This window comes from Pleurodeles waltl, chromosome 3_1 (genome assembly GCF_031143425.1).
Source record: "Pleurodeles waltl isolate 20211129_DDA chromosome 3_1, aPleWal1.hap1.20221129, whole genome shotgun sequence".
In the NCBI taxonomy this organism is placed as follows: Eukaryota; Metazoa; Chordata; class Amphibia; order Caudata; family Salamandridae; genus Pleurodeles; species Pleurodeles waltl.
Window position 1 is genome coordinate 401764115 of NC_090440.1, and position 17346 is coordinate 401781460.

At 45.9% G+C, this 17346-nt stretch overlaps 1 protein-coding gene across 15 annotated transcripts in view; it reads right to left on the reverse strand.

Moving 5' to 3' along the window:
- PPIP5K1 (diphosphoinositol pentakisphosphate kinase 1) overlaps positions 1-17346 on the reverse strand; it is a 1126642-nt gene that overhangs the window by 807653 nt on the left and 301643 nt on the right. For all 15 annotated transcript variants that reach the window (XM_069222621.1, XM_069222618.1, XM_069222612.1 and 12 more), the window contains 2 exons: positions 5410-5571; positions 2652-2773 (listed from right to left, as the gene is read on the reverse strand). In XM_069222621.1, coding sequence (XP_069078722.1) covers positions 2652-2773; positions 5410-5571 — 284 coding nt within the window. The remainder of the gene's footprint in view (positions 1-2651; positions 2774-5409; positions 5572-17346) is intronic.

A 17346-nucleotide genomic window follows, 5' to 3' on the forward strand; every position in this document is an offset into this window, starting at 1 on the left:
TTTATGGGTTTGTTCTTCCATGCGTCGTTTTGATTGAATGATCAAAGTATCCATTAATTTGACTGAACATTCAGATGTATGTACTCTCCATTGTTCTAAGAGATCAGGATCTATGTCACCAAGGGTGGGCAATATTAAAATTCTTAGACCTCGTGGCACTCGACCATTTTGTATATATTTGGTCAACGAGGTCATTTCCCACCATTTTTTCAATTCTAAGATTCTTGCCTTTTCTAATTCAGAGATGATGGTAGCTACTGTACGTGTTGATAAATTCGAAGCCATTGATGTTCCAGGGGCACTGTCAAACAAGGTAGTAGCAGCCTGTTCCCACAGGGCTTTTCGATTGGCCATAGTGCACTAAACAATTCAAAAACTGGTAAATTGAATCCTCAAAAATGTACCAGATAGCGGAACTATAGATTCAGGTTGCCAATCTATAAATCTGAAAGGTACAGTCATCTATCGAAAGTCAGTCCCAATACAAAGTTCCAAATGAAGAGAAAAAATTCAAAAAGTTCATTCCACAAAATAGAATCCAAAAAATGTAAAATCTAGAGTACCGGACCGTAAATACTGGGACAGCGTGTGTGAGGGAATCAAAAGCAAAAAGCACGCCGATAGACATTAGTGGATTGCATTTTACAGACACTGGTTACACGAGCGTAATCTGCACGATGTAAAGCAGTATGGGTGGATGATTCAAATATATGACCGTAGTTGTCCATATATATTTAAACCCATCCTTCTGGCGGTCACCACAAGGTAGTTATTGTTAGGACCTAGTTTCTATAGAAAAAGTGTTTTTTGACTTGCCTATAACTTTGCCAACATTTGACGAAACTTCACGGAACTTTCCAAAAAAGTGTCAAATGGGTCTTATTGTGCATGGAAAGTTTTGGGGTGATCCGCCAAGCGGCGGCGGAGATAAGGGTGGGGGTGGGTCATAAAATAAAGTATTTTTCCCATGTTAATTCCCATAGGTATTTTAGATACAACTGCAGCCCGAGCCACTGGATAAAACTAAACCAAATTTTTCAAAAAGGTAGCTCTCGTTCCAGAAAGCACCCTTTTTTAATTTGGTGTAAATCCATTCAGTAGTTTTTGTAATACTAAAACAAAACTCAATTTGTGTATCTAGCAGCGCGAACCCTTCATGAATCCTCCCAATTTCATGCAGAGATCTGACTGGCTGCCAAAACTTCAACCAGGAAGTGATGGCAGCCATTTTGGGACTTGGCTTCAGCAGAGTCCAAAAAGATAAGCGATTTAAAAAAAAGATAAGCCGGCAGAGTAGGAATATCCTGATCCCTAGCCTTGGTCCAGGGGTCCCCCTGGTACTAAGCCAGGGCAAAAAAGTAGTTTTTAAAAAACATTCTCTTCAAAGTTCACAAATATTCTGGAATTTCACAGTGAATTTTTTAAAAAAGCAATTACATTTTTTAGTAAACAATAGTACAGCGATACCCCTCACATAGGTGGTTACACAATCCATTGGCTGCAAAATGGGCGCATGTCCTCAATAACTCACTGACATTGTTCGATGAGGGATGCAAGGTCAGCGACAAAGTAGCAGAGAGACACTATCCCAGCTGCTGTGATGGATTGACTGAGAACCCTGCAGCATCTAGCACGATGGCACGGGGCGGCATGATGTGGCAGGGGATAGAAGATCAGCCTCAGGTTCAGGTTCATGCGGAGAGGCTGCAGGTGAGTTCTTTTGGCGCATATATGCACGAAACAGTTCCCAAATACCCTTGGGTGAGATTGCAGGGACCGTCTCCAGTAAACACAGCGAGTGAATCGGTTGTCGCGTATTGGTGCGGTGCACATGTCCATTCACCTGCAGCAATTCCAGTTATCCAGTATATAGCTCTGCAGAAGAGCACAGAAAGCACAGCTGCTGGAAACTCAGAGGCCCCAAAATTGCCATCACTCCACACTTTTGGTTTTCCCTACTGTCTGTTCACTCTAAAAATTAGCCTTTAGCAGCCAGGTTACCACTTGTAAAGGACTGCTGATCATCATGCCAAATGGAGGGCTGGTTCAGCCGACATAGAAGAGGAGCCACTAAGCACAGCAGTGACATTCTGATTATTGCTGTGCTCACAACACAGACTGAGAGACCAGAGCAGTCCAACATTAGAGAGAAGGAAGACAAAGTTACTCTGAGCGTGTTGCGACATGGCAAGATCACACAAGATCTAACTGAATACTTAGCAGCACTGATTTCATCAGGCCTATTTATGTAGCGGAAACCAAGTCTGAAGGGCATCTGAGAACTTTATAAGGCATAAGAGCTACAAGATGGTATGTGGAGATTGCAGTAGCACAGATGGTAAATTACAAATGTTACTAGAGTCCACAGCAAAAGTAAACTATTCATAGTAATTTAGACACACGGCAGAGAGGGAAACGAAGGGATGGACAAGTGATTAGTAGAGGGGATTCAGAAAGGTTTTTGAGAGACAGCAAATATGTTTACTTCTCTTATGAAGAATTCAAATGTTAAGTACACAAATGCACTGTTAAATAGCCCGAGAAGCATACAGATCCATTTTGTATGTCCCGCTTAACTCACAGAAATCAGGCTTAGTCCTTAAAACTCACAGAAAACAGATACTTTTAAGTACTGCAGGATCCAGACTTACCCCAAGATTTTGGCACAGTCATCATAGTACTTCATGGAGTTCTTGACAAAGCTGAATCCATTCACATCGCAGACAAAGGAATGCCCATTTGCTCGAAGCAGATCAAAACCACACACAGTTTGCTGTGAAAGAAGAAGACAGCTGCCATTAAAAGTGTTTATATGCTTTGTAATGTAGGCAAACTTCTTTATAAGAGACAAAGTCAACAAGAATCTTCTACACTGCACCAAAAACGCATGAAATTGCATTTTAATTGAATCCCTTCATCAAAATACTGTCAATGCATTCCCTCGCAGATACCGAGAAGCATTCACCAAGTAAATCTGCACCAAATATGGCCTCAACCTCATCTCTAGTCAAATACCGCAATGCAATAAAGTGTGAATGTTACCAATATAGCTCTTACATTTAGCAGAGTGCCATCTCTTTAAAGGGGCCCAAAATAAGGTCTCAATTCTCAATCCATAAAAGAATCAGGAGAGTTTCCCATTGAAAAGTATCAATCTGTTAAAGCTGCTGCTTTTCCAGTAAAAAGGCTGGAGACAATATCATGGACTTCCTTAGTAAGATAGTGCTCTGATAAATATAAAGAATTATGGGGGTCATTCTGACTCCCGCCGGCCGCGGTAACCGCAGGGCCGGCGGGAGCCGCCAGAATACCGCTGCGCGGTCAGAAGACCGCCGCGGTTATTCTGAGTTTCCCGCTGGGCGGGCGGGCGACCGCCAGAAGGCCGCCCGCCTGCCCAGCGGGAAACCCCCTTCCACGAGGATGCCGGCTCCGAATGGAGACGGCGGAGTGGAAAGGGTGCGACGGGTGCAGTGGCACCCGTTGCGATTTTCAGTGTCTACAAAGCAGACACTGAAAATCTTTGTAGGGCCCTGTTAGGGGGCCCCTGCAGTGCCCATGCCATTGGCATGGGCACTGCAGGGGCCCCCAGGGGCCCCATGACACCCCTTACCGCCATCCTGTTCCTGGCGGCCAAAACCGCCAGGAACAGGATGGCGGTAAGGGGGTCGGAATCCCCATGGCGGCGCAGCAAGCTGCACAGCCGTGGAGGATTCCCCAGGGCAGCGGGAAACCGGCGGTACACCGCCGGTTTCCCGTTTCTGACCGCGGCTGTACCGCCGCGGTCAGAATGCCCAGGGATGCACCGCCAGCCTGTTGGCGGTGCATCCGCGGTCCCCGGCCCTGGCGGATTTTACCGCCAGGGTCGGAATGACCCCCTATATCTTTGATGTTTCCCAGTATCAGAAAATAGTTCATTCCAAGTAAACCTTAATTAAATTATAGTCTACCCGTCAATGCTACCACACATCTTTAAATATCATTTTGGAATCAATTTACGTTGAGAAAGCAATCTTCGACAGCAAAACACATGTTGGAAGATTGTACTGTGCACCCTTCAGTTATCTTTTGAAACATAATGGACTTTATGTAAATTGATTAGGGAACAAAACAATCAAAGATAATAAATTTGATGCATAACTGAATTTTAAGAATTTTTATTTCCATATGTTTACATTACACAACAGAGAGGGAAATAGTGATATGTGAGAGTACCTGGTGCAGAACACTCCTTAAAAACCCTTTTTATGCCCTACATATTGTGGAGCCCTTTAAGTATTCTTCGGGGAAAGGGTAAAGACTATAAACTAGACAATAGCTGTCAATGCCCTACTCTAATATTTATTACAGGGATCAATATTACAGATTTTATGGACCACTTCTTAAAATCACAAAGAAAGCATTGTTTCTCAGCTGATGTTATGGGTGGAGCATTGTTGCTTACCGAAATGGAAGGGAGAAATGTCTTCACTGCAAGGGTCAAGCATATCTATGGGCGGGTGCTGCTTTTATGTTGATCAAAAGCCCCATGCGAAGATGGGCATCCTCACCCAGCAAGGAGATATCCTTGACCACGGCACCAGGAGACTGAATAGAGCTGAAAGGATGACCCCAATAAAAGGTTGAAGATCCAGCAATGCACAGCCAGATCAACACAAACGGCAATCTAGACCTGCACTGTTACATTCAATTGATGCAGGAACCTCTATGATTTTAGGCACTAGTGAATGGTACTTAACTGCTATCTGGCATGTGGCCGCAACAGGATGCACAAGGCCCTGAAGCCAAGCAGACAAGAACTGGATAGCTAAGATCTACGTTCGAAACTCCAATCTCTTCTTTTTCAATAATGGCATCTTATCTGAAGAAGAGTGTGGAGCCAGAGAATCACACCCTGAATTTTAACAGTACCAAGAAAGAGTGGGACCACTTCTTCGATTAGTAATCAGACATCTCACTCCTATGATACTTATGGTGTTTTCTAAGGCAAGGGGAAAGAGATGGCTTTGGTGTCTCCCTTTAGGCCTTGGCCAAAAACAACTTGGCCACTCACTCCCTGATGGTTTTCTGGTTCATACAGACGTAAGAATTGCAGGCTTCAGCGTTGTGTTCAGAACCCAGATGTCATGTGGGTCAAAGAGGGACATCTTGCGTCACTTGCAACAAGGATTAAACCAGAAAGCTTTGGAGGAGACATTTGACCTAGTTATTGTCCAAATGCAGAGGAAATATGTGGGTGAGACATCAACATAGCCCCAGGACCCATGTCAATAGTTTTTATTTTGGTCCAACTAGTAGTAAGAGGACTGAGAAGGTATTAAGAGTACCACACCAATCTTTGCTGTTGAGGATTTCTAATATTTTTCTTTCTTTCCTAAAAATGAACTTCTTTAAAATAAACATATCACTCACCTTAAATGCAAGGCAAACTTTGCGTGCAACCAACTTCTCCATTGCTGTTAGCATGACTGGGTAACGGATTTCTTTCCCCTCACTGTCCCGTTCCACTTTACCATCCAAAGCAGGAGATTTGCGGGCTTCTGCATGTGCGTAATCAGGCCCCACAGTGTACACCTGGTAGAAAGACATACACTGTAATATCCACTTCCATACATAATCATGAGTCCAATCAGAAATCACATTATACAGCTTTCACAAATATTGGCCTGTCTAAAGCTGCATGGTGACAGCACATGGCAGCAAACCAGGTTATTTTTAATGCAGTGTTACAATCTAGCCAGCTAAGTACAGAAAAAGACACAAGAAAAAAAGATAAATTCCAGATCAAAAAGCACTATCACTGGTTTTCCAAGACTGACCTAAAGAACATAGTTAGAAATATACCTATGAAAACATCTGCGATATCCACTAGCAGAATGTGTCAAACAAATACGCCATTTACAAATGACAAGGACCACTTTACAATAGCACCACATATGTTATTTCTGAAAATCAGTGTTATGGTGGTATGTCTGTAGCACTGCCTACAGCTTTTTGGCATTTAGTCAGGTGTGTTTTCACATTTCCACTTTCTTGATCAGACATTTTCCACACCCATGCTAAATGAGATAAACAAATTGCATTTTCTTGTTTGTATAATTTTATTTGAGATTTTTGCAGAACTCCATCCATGCTTCAATAAGAAGCACGTTGTTGTACTAAAAACTGACCAACATACAGTAACATGCAAAACATGTTGGAATGGGGGAGTGATTGCAGATTGTTGGTTTAGTAGTGCTGGGAGTAATGATGGGAAGTGATGCAGAAAACAAGGGGCAAAATTAGTTTTAGGCAAAAGGTAGACAAAAATGTGTCCTTACTTGAATTTAAGGAGGGTGTACCGACAATCTACTAGTGCAGGCTGAAAAGGTTGTTTAAGATTTTTCTCTTTTAAACTGTTTTATTCCCGGCATGGCCAGGGATTCACTCCAAGTGTTAAATTATCACCAGACACAGCATGTTTTTCCTGTCAGATATATGGTGCATGTAATTTGTCTTAAGTGTATAACAGGTGATCCAGTGCTTGTAAAGTTGCTACAAGCAGCCTACAGACCAAGGGCAGGTAGAACAGGGTGGGAGTGATGTGACTGAACTTTTGTTATCATTTAACCATTGAAGCTGCAGCATGTGGGACTGTTTCTTGTGGAAAATACAGAGTCAGGTATGTTAATAGGGGGGTGCCAACAGTAGAGACTCAAGGATTGGGCTGCAGCTTTTGCTTAGTTTTCTAGAGGGAGGCATTTACCTCACATAAAATGTCCAGTCAGAATCAGGCTGACAGCATTATCTTTGAAAGTGCATTCTGATTGACAAGTAGCTACTACATTGGAAATCAGCCAAATAGGCACAGGATAAAAGGAGAAGGGTGCAGCATTTGACCTTTATGCCCCTTATTCATGATACTCTTTATAGTATGTGTGAGTGGGGAAGATGTGGGGGGGTTCTTAGTGGCAAGCAGAACTTTAACTTTAGGCATGCGCTTTATAGCTAATTAGAAAACAATTGCATGACTCAGAATTATGACCTGGATTGATGATGTCACTGGCTGAAGATAGTCTTAAGTAGAGTTCAGTATCCCAGCACATGACAGATGTGTAGTTTCTTTTAAAGGCTAAAAATCATTGGTGACAGGATACGACCCTCGCAGAGTCTGGTGTCTGATAGAATAGGGTGGTACTAGATTGACTAATTTAGACAAATTGGGGGTCAGTCATCAGGAATGAAGAGAACATTTTAGAACTAAAGGCCTCATTATGAGGTTGATGGTCCGTGGACTGCCATGGTGGTGGTTCGACAGCCGCAACTTTGGCAGTCAGGCTGCCATATTACCGGTTTGGCCTTTCGACCACCAATAGACCACCAGCGGTCCACAAGCACTGCCACTGTCAGTAGGGTGGTGTCCGCAGCAGCCAATGTTAGAGATCCCGGCATTGGGACCGCCGTGGCCATTACGACCTGCCGGACCGCCAATCTTTCAATGGTGACCTCACCACCATGGAAAGCTTGGCGGTTAGGCAGGTAAGGGGCCCAAAATGGGGTGCCCCACGGAGCCTGACCCCATGAAGGGGAAGGCGGGAGCCCATATGAGCCCCCCAAAAACTTGTGGTTTGAGGCCGTGTGGTGCATGGACACAGTCTGCCCGTTGTTGCTGACAGGAAGGGGAGCTTGGCCGAAAGTGGCCCCATTCTACTGCCCCTGCCTCGGCCCGCCAGTCGCACCAGCCCTGTGGGAATCTCGTAATCTAGCAGTCCTAGGATCATCGGCCTGCGTCATTCGAAAGCCCGCCGCCATGGCGGTCAATTGGTCCTTCTGCCAAACTCGCAACGAGGACCTTAGCCTTTTATGTCTGGGGAGATAGGGGTCAGGATTACTTGATGAAGATACAAAAGGCTGTTGAGAGATCTAGTAGGTGCAGGAGGCATTTTTTGTAATCATTTTTTAGTTGAGTTTACAGACAGTGTATTCAAACAACCTGAAGTTCACGTGCTATGACTTAAAGAAGTTATAGTGGACTGTGCTGGCTGGCAGGAGCTTTAAGAAATAGCAAAAAAAATCCTTGATGAATGCATTACCACATTTTGAATTGTATATATAATATATACTATACCAAAGTAAGGTATAGAGTGCACAGAGTCCAGTGGATTCCCAGAAGCTTTACAGAGGCTAAAGTAGATAATACTAATGCTCTCTTTTGTGGTAGTGTGGTCGAGCGGTTAGGCGTGTCAGAGGGTAGTGCTAAGCATTTGTTGTACCTCACACAGTCAGGAAATGAGGCACACACCCAATGACCAACTCCAGACCAATGTTTTATGTATCAAAAAATATACTATGTTACTTTATTTCTGGAACCAAAAGAATCTTTGTTGCAGGTAAGTACAGTTTCAGGTATGTCAAGTATCAAAAGCACTTTGTTTAGAATTCATGGGTAAAACAGTTTACAGGTAAGTAATACGTTTTAATTTCAAATCAAATCAAACCAAACTTTACTCGGCCGAAATACTCGGCCATAAAAGCACAAGTAAATATAAAACAATAATTAATTTAAAACCTTGACGATCTAAGAATGCATCATAAAAAAACAAAACTCATTGATACACATATAATAGCAAAAATCAGCATTATTTATAAAACAGGGGCTCTCGCTTCCCGGGAGTAAGACAATATTCAAACGTTACAACGCATAGACTTTTCTTATAATAATAGCAGCAATTATATACCTAAGGACTTTACTGCATATATCAACAGAAGACATAAACTGGAAACAAACCAACCCCCTCCTTTGTATGATGTAAAGTGTTTGTGCAACAAAATGGGGTGCAAAAATCTCAGCCGTGGAGAGGCATACAGTGTGCAAAATAGCATAAAGTGCAAAGTGAATTGTTCAGTTAGCCTAACACAGGGGAATGGAGGTAGAGATGCGTGCCAAGTACCACAGACCGGAAAAGTTACTAAATGATGCACTATATTGGGCCATAATCTGGTTAAATAAAATCTGTGTTCTGGTTTCACTATCCATTACAAATATGGCTCCAAATTAGATGTTGTGAAAATCTACACATTTCTCATAACTGTAGGCATGCCTAAAACACACACCAACCTACATTCTTCTCAAACTGAATCATAAAGCTCTGTTAATTTCGCTTTATCGATAGCAAGAATATTTTCAGGATTATCAAATAGAGATCTACAACCTAAGTTATAAAAGGTTCGTTTTACAAAAGCCATCCATGGAATTGAGTCCCTATTATCCAATCTTAAACAGTCAATCAAGACTTTTCTAGAAAAGTGAGCTTGAGGGGTGCACCATATTTTTAGCCACAAAACTAGGGGTGCCAGCTTTATACGATCTTTGATAAAACCCATCCCTAATTCCGTGTGCACAATAAAGCTCGCAGTAACCCTAGGAATTACTACCAGTCTACACAAAAAAAAAAAAATTCAGTGGCCTGGAGTTTCCCCCACAGCTGTATACCCCCAAACTCTGGCTTCATAAGCTCCTGCTACTAGGTGGGCACTTGCTCTTCAAAAGCTGAACCATCTCCCCCACCAGTTTTTGTCCTAGTCTTTTCGCAAACCTGAATATAGTCTCTCCAATTTACCCCATTTTTTGCACTCTCTGAGCTATTAACTTGTCCCATTTCCCGTTTGACTTGAATAAAATAACTATATAATTAAAGGTTGATGTGGCTACAATAGGTCTCCCTCCCATATAAAAAGTCTTAGATTTTAAAAAAAATTGGGCCGCATGACATTACAAAAGACTTTTGATGATTAACCTTAAGCTTGAGCCCCAACATAAAATTATTAAAATCCTCCAAATTATTTTTCAGACCATTCACACTATGCACCAAAAGGACCACGTCATCTGCATATCATAGTTCTGAAACTGGCTGATTTTCAATCCTAGGAACGCCCTCAGTGCACCTACTTAAAGCTGTACCTAGGGAATTCATATCAAATAAAAACAAGCATTTGCAATGCAATAGGGTCTCGCATTTCTCTGAGTTACAGCTATTAGCAGTTGTAAACTCCCAATTGGACTTTTATTGCCCCATTAAATGGAAAAAAACAGCACGATCGCGCTGCTACAGTTCACCTGTAGTAAAACCTATCGTGCAATTATCAACGTAACCGGCAAAAGTGCAATTACTACGTAACAGGGTCGATGTCACGCAAAGCGCTGACTTGTGGCAAGCGGGATCCCGGCGTGAAAAAAAGATAAAAAGTAGTCCACAAACCGGACAGGAAACAGCGAGCCTCACATGTTTTCAGTACTTGGTCGCTGCACTCGAGGAGGGCTAACCACCTGAAAAGGCATGACGTATGCGTGCCTTCCACTAATGAAAGCAAGCAGATTTTGAAAGGCAAGCCCACGAACCAATGAAAGACACTGGCGTGACATGGACGGGGCTCTGAGCACTTTTCTATCTACTAAAGCGTCTCGCAAGTGAAACGCATGCGCAAGCGCATGCGACGCAGGCTCGACCATAAAAAGGAAGGGGGCAAGTATACAACTCTGCCTGGCTCCCCTTACCATCCGAATAGGGGGTGTACAATCCCCATTCCACGGGTAACACACTCTGGTGGAAGAACCCTGGTGCAACTGCCTTAGAAGATTTAGTAATGAGGTATCTATACAAGCCTGCTTCATCAAAGTCCACAGTATGTCCCTGTCTACTAATTCAAAGGCACAGAAGAGGTCAATGAAGGCCATGTGCAGTGCACCTCTCCTGGCCGGCACATATTTACCAAAAAGGTTTAGTGCCTGCTCCACAGTTCCTAAACCTGATCGAAAACTATACTGTACTGGGCTAAAAAAAAAAAAATGAAGTTTACCTCGGCCCAGGACTCTAGTTTCCCCAAAATTATCCGGCTCAATAGCTTTAACGTTGTATCCATCAATTAAATTAGGAGATAACATGCAGGCAGGTTCCAATCACCTTTCTTATAGATAAGCATAATTACGGATTCCTTCCAGGAGGGAACCAAGCCACCTTTTAGAGCTGCCCTCAAAACATTTGTGACCAAGGGGGCCCAAAGGTCTACATTGGATTTATACAACGGGGACCCCATCTGGGCCAGGAGCTGTATGCTCTTTATAGCGTTCATAAAATGATGCTAAATCTACCAAGTCAGCCACCCAACCATCTTCAAACTCGAACCCACATTTATTTCGGGTCGATCCTTCATTATTCTCGGGATTAAAAACTATGGAAAAATGGTCGACCCGATCTTGTTCCGGGATGTGACATGTGATCTCACCAGACAGATTTTCTTTGAAAAATGGGCAGTTGACTACACTCCAGAATAATTTAAAATCTTAAACTCGAGCCGCCTTGTGTAAATCCTCCCATGCTTTTACTCTGATTTCAATCTTCCTTTGTTTAAGGACTTGCTTACAATCGGATCTGGATCTTGCTAATCTAATATCTGCAGTATTTCGAGGAGTGCAATTGGTGGTCGATTTGAGTAACTGCAAAGCTGTTGTGCATTCATGAGAATATCATGAATTACCCACTTAATCTTTTAAAGTTTTTTTTTTTTAGAGATTAGCCCACGAGATATCGCTTTACAAAGTGCATTAAAATTATCCAAAATATTTCCAGGGTGTTCTGATGTCGAAAGGCAACCCAACACCTCCTTATGATTTTTAACAACCAAGTTTTCACAAAACTTCTTTGAATCAATGAGGCACACATTCAATGACTAACTCCAGACCAATTGTTTTTATATAGTAAAAATATATTTTGTTACTTCATTACAAGAACCAGGTTCACACCAAACACACACCCTCAGTGACATGGGGGGGCATAGTGCAGGGTGCAAACACAGAGCTGGGCGCCCAATGCTTTTCAATGTGGGGACCCCAGGTGTCACAGAAGATGCTGCAGGCTAGGTCCAGGGGGTCGGTTCAAGGAAATTAAAGGCTAGACAGGCAAGAGAGGCATCCGCCGGACGTTGCTGGACCGTTGGTCAAAGTCTCCAAGGTGAGGGTGCTGCGGGTGCAGGGGTCTCTTTGGTGGTTGGAAATCATTGTCGGATGCGGTCACTTTCGGTGTGGTCCTCTGGATTCAGGCTGCAGATGCCGTTGTGTTTGCCAGCAGGGGTCAGCCCAGGGTGGACTCGAGGTTGGAATCGCCTGGGGACCTTCTCTGGTCTGGTGAGCTACCTGGACTTGGGCCGTGGGCATTGGGTGCAGAGTGCGAAGTCCTTATGGACGGTTTCTTATGGACAGGGCCACTGTCCTCTGGTGTTCTTCTTCCTCTGCTGGGCAGGCAGTCTTTTGGTGGTTTGCAGAGGGTGCTGGTCCCGCGGGATGTACCGCCTCTTTGGAGCATGAGTCTTGATGTACAAGTTACTTACCTTTGGTAACGATGTATCTGGTAGAGACTTACTCTAGTTGCAGATGCCTTACCTTAGAACAGATACCCAAGCAATACCATCCCCGGTGGTGGGCTGCAAACTAAGATCACACCAAAAAGTCCTGCAGGAACGAATGGTCAAAATAGCTGTCTCTGCGGACCTGACTGTCCAGGCTGTAATGCTTGGTGAACGTATGTAAGGACCCCCAGGTTATGGCCTGGCAGATATCCAGGACTGGAACTCCGCATGCTGACGTTGTGATAGCAGCATTTGTTCTGGTTGAATGAGCCCGCAAATCCTCAGGGAGTTGATTTTTGGCCAAAGCGTAGCACATCTTGATGCAGAGGACTACCCAACGCAAGATGGTCCTCTTCTGCTCCGCCTTCCCTTTCTTCACACCCAAATATGATCGTCCAACTGGAAATCTTTGGTACGATCTATGTAGAACGCCAATGCCCCTTTTGGATCCAGGAGGTGGAGTCTCTACTCCTCATGAGAGGGAGGTGGAGGGTGCATAAAAAGTAGGCAAGGTGATAGATTGGCCTACGTGAAAAGGCGTTACCACTTAAGGAAGAGAGGAAGCCCTGGTATGATGCATGGTGACTTCGAAGAAAGAGTCTGAAGCTCACTCACTCTGCAAGCAGAGGTGATGGCAATCAAAAAAGCTTATTTTAAGGGTCAAGAGCCATTGAGGACAGTTGTGGAGCAGCTCGAAAAGGGCACACATAAGGTAAGTAAGGATCAACTTCAAATCCCACTGGGGCATGATGAACGGGACGGGAGGAAACATTTGAGTGAGGCCTTTAAGAAACCTCCCAACAATGGGAGATTTGAAAAGAGAAGGTTGGGCCAGTATCCTAAAGAAGGCAGTGATGGCAGACAAATATCCGTTGAGGATGCCCAGAGCAGAGCCCTGCTGGGCAAGAGAGAGAATAAAGAGGAGAACCTCTGATAGAGGTGCAGAGAGAGGTATCAACAGATTTGTTGATACACCATGCCACAAACTTCTTCCAACAACAGACGTATGCCATTTTGGTGGAGGGATGCCTGGCTGCCAAGATGACATTACAGACTTCGGGTGGAAGGTCAAAAGCTGTCAACTGTTGCAACTCAATCTCCATGCAAGGAGGTGAAGACTGGACAGGTTTGGGTGGATAACCTTCCCCTGCTGCTGTGACAGAAGATCCTCCCAGAGGGGCAGTCTGATCGGAGGATCAATGGCCATGCTCAATAGCTCGGGATACCAGACTCTTCGTGCCCAGTCCGGAGCCACCAAGATTCCTCTGGGCAGAGGTGGTACTGGCGGGAAGGAATACAGGAGGCCTGAGTTCCACTTGCGACAAAAAGCATCGCCGAGCGAGTGCCACCTTGGAAATTCCAAAGCACATAACAGCTGACATTGTGAGTTTTATGCAGAGGCGAACAGATCTAACCAAGGCTCTCCCCACTGCTGGAAGAGACTTTGCGCCACCTCCGGATGGAGACACCATTCGTGATGGACCGCTGAGTTAATCTGCTATGACGTTCAGAGAGGCCGCCATATGCTAAACCACCAGGGAAATGCCATGGCATTCCAGCCATGTCCAGAGGCAAAGAGCCTCTTGACAAAAGGTCCAAGACTCCACACCACCCTGCTTGTTGCAATACCACATGGCAGTGGTGCTGTGGGTGAACACCTGCACCACTTTCCCTTTTAAGGAGGGAAGGAATACTTTCAAGGCAGGTCGGATCTCCCAGAGCTCCAAAAGGTTGATATGGAGCCCGGACTCTGCCGGAGACCAGAGGCCTCTGATCTCCGCCTCTCTCATGTGGCAGCCCCATTGCAGGAGTGATGCATCTGTCACTACTGTGAGATCTGGTTGGGGAAGGGAGAGGAATCTGCCATTGACCCAATCTGGATTCAACAAACACTTGCAGGTCTTTCGCAGTTCCCTCCTAGATCTGAACCATGTCGAAGAGATTCCCCTGATGCTGCACCCACTAAAACTTCAGGTCCCAATGCAGAGCCCGCATATGCCATCTGGCATGTTGGTCTAGCAGGATGCAGGAGGCCTTGAGGTCCAGCATCCTCAGAGTCATTCTCACTGAAGTCCAGGATAGAGGCTGAAACATCGGTATCATAGCCCGAATATCCTGAACTCGCTGAAATTGCACGGTGTCCAGAACAGCTCCGATGAAAGGGAGCGTCTGAAAGGGAGTCAGGTGTGACTTTGGCACATTTATAGTCAACCCAAGCGAATGCAGGAGGTTCGCCTTAGTCTGGCGATGGGAGACAACTTTCAGGGGCGTGTCCGCCTTCAACAGCCAGTCTTCGAGGTAGGGTAAGACTGGAACCCCTAACCTGCACAGATGAGCTGCAACCACTACCATCACTTTCGTTAATACCCGAGGGGCGCAGGTAAGGCCACCGGGGAGCATGGTGAACTGAAAGTGCTAGTGACCTAACATGAATCACAGGTAAAACGTTTGTGGTCCGGCAGGAAGGGAATATGGAAATATACCTCTTGCACGTCCAACATTACCATCCAGTGTCCAGGACAGAAAGGACCTGAGCTAGGGTTACATCTTGAACTTCTTCTTCTTGAGGAAGAGATTGAGGGACCGGAGGTCTACGATAGGGCGAAGGCCCTTGTCTTTTTTTGGCACCAGAAAGTAGCAGGAATAGCAACCACAACCTACTTCTGGCACAGGACCCTCTCTCTGGCTCCCTTGGCCAGGAGAGCATTGACCTCCTCGCGGAGAAGTGCCAAATGATCGTCCGATAGATGATCAAATGATGGTGGCATGGCTTGAGGAGAAGTCTCGAAGGGGAGGGAGTAGCCCCTTCGGAAGATCTGTAAAACCCACCTGTCCGGGGTAATGGATTTCCAGTGGGGCAGGTGATGGCGAATCCTGCAACCAACTAGTCCTGTATGTCCCAATGGACTAGGACGGTTTAGAGGCAGCGGAGGGGATGGGGTGGACTGGACGGATTTCCTGACTACCTGATCCAGGAGCTCCTTGGATCCCGCGTCCGTGCAGAGGCTATACAGCATGCACAGGTTGGTGGCCTGGTGGAAATGAATGTGGTTGGGTGCCCCTTCCGTAGCTGCGAAAGGCAGGGAGGGAGTGGGGCGGTGTGAGGAGCAGCTGCAAGGCCAAGTGACCGAGCCATAGCCCAGGAAACCTTAAAGCGCTCGAGTGCTGAGTCCGCCTTGTCTCCGAAGAGGCGAGTGCCATCAAAGGGCATGTCCATCAAAGATTGCTGGGCATCCCCAGAAAGCCAGACGTCCTCAACCAGGCGTGGCATCTCAATGCCACCGTCGAGGCAACCGATCTGCCCAGTGAGTCGGTCGTATCCAGTCCACAACATATCATGAGCTTGGCTGCGTCGCTCCCATCTGTCATGGTCTGGGAGAGAACGTTCCAGGCCTCTTCCAGGCCTTGAGGCAGCACTTGCACGACCGTATCCCAGACAGTATGGGAATAGCGGCCTAAAAGTCATGCGGTGTTAATGGACCGCAGCGATAGACTAGAATTGTCTGGTCTTTTTAATTCCCTGTCCGGGGGAGCGGTAGGGAATGCGCAAGAGGATGATGAAGCCTGGATGACAAGGCTCTCAAGCGTAGGGTATTGGGTAAGGAAATTTGGATAATTTGGGGCAGGCTGATGGCAGCGGGCAACCGTCCTATTCACAGGAGCCCCTGTGCTGGGTTTGGACCAGGTCCCCAGTAGGACATCCGGAAGCGCTTTGTTGAAGGGCAGAAGATGTTTTGGAGTTGAAGGCCCCAGGCTGAAGCACTTCAGTCAGGAGGTTAGGCCTGACCTTCACAGAAGGAAGCTCGAGGTTCAAAACCTCAGCATTCATTCTCACCACCATAGCATATGACGCTCCCTCCTCCGTAGCCACGGTATGGGGAGAAAACATGCCAGTGTCAGGGGAGGTGTCCAACCCACTGGCATCACCCAAATCCTGTACCCAGTCCACATCAGGGTCAAGCTGTACTTCTAAAGTGTACCAGCGACCCCTCTACACTATCCCGGAATCCATACCCATAGCAATAGGGTTCAGGATCAGCCCTAGGCACAGCAGAGCCCAGGGAAAACTGAATCAGCGTCAAGCGACGTCGTTCCAGGCTTCGGGTCGTCAGGGATAAGAATGGGGTCGATGTCGATTGTGGGCCCAATCGGCACCGGGAGCATCGACCTGATGTCGGGGAAGGTCCTGTTAACACGACCGGCACCTGGACGGATCCGGAGCAGATCCTGAGGTACCCTCCGGAGTTGTAACCAAAGTCACAGACTTGGAAACCGAGGTGGCCCTCACCGACTCCCCTGGGCCCAAAGGCACCAAGGGTGGGTTGGACTTCCCAAATATGGGGCGCATTGCCTCATAGAACTCTTTAAGTTGGGCAGGGGTAGCACCAGCTCCCAGAAATTTGGGGAGGCACGGAGCAGACCCAGACTGAGGCTCTGAGTACAGAGGCCTAGAGAGTCGACGCTCTTCCTGCGTTGCATCGTGCAAGCGACAGGGGGAATTTGAAGAACGTTTCTCTTTCTTCGACTTCTTTTTCTTTCCCGAATGTCTAGATGACATAGACGAAGATGAATGGTGGTGACTCCATGACTGGTCTCCTGACCTTCTTACCGAACGTGACTGGGAACGACACAGAATTGAGTGTCGGGCCGCCATGAGCTTTAGGGAGCGCTCCATCAAAGCTTTCAGGTTAATTGCCCGAAACTCGGAACACGACTTCGGGTCATGGTCGCGCTCCAAACACCAGAGGCACACGAGGTGCGGATCAGTCACCTACATCATGCTGTGACAGGAGTCGCAGGGCTTGAAACCAGACTTACGGGACATCCCTCAACGTGAACCAAAACTAATCAAAAGCAAATTCGGCAAAATGTTGCAGTTAGTCAAAAAATTACTGGGGTAGCTCTTCTCCGGATCTGTGCGCAGGCTAGCGCAGAAAGAAAAGAACTAACGTCAGCGTGCCGAGGTGG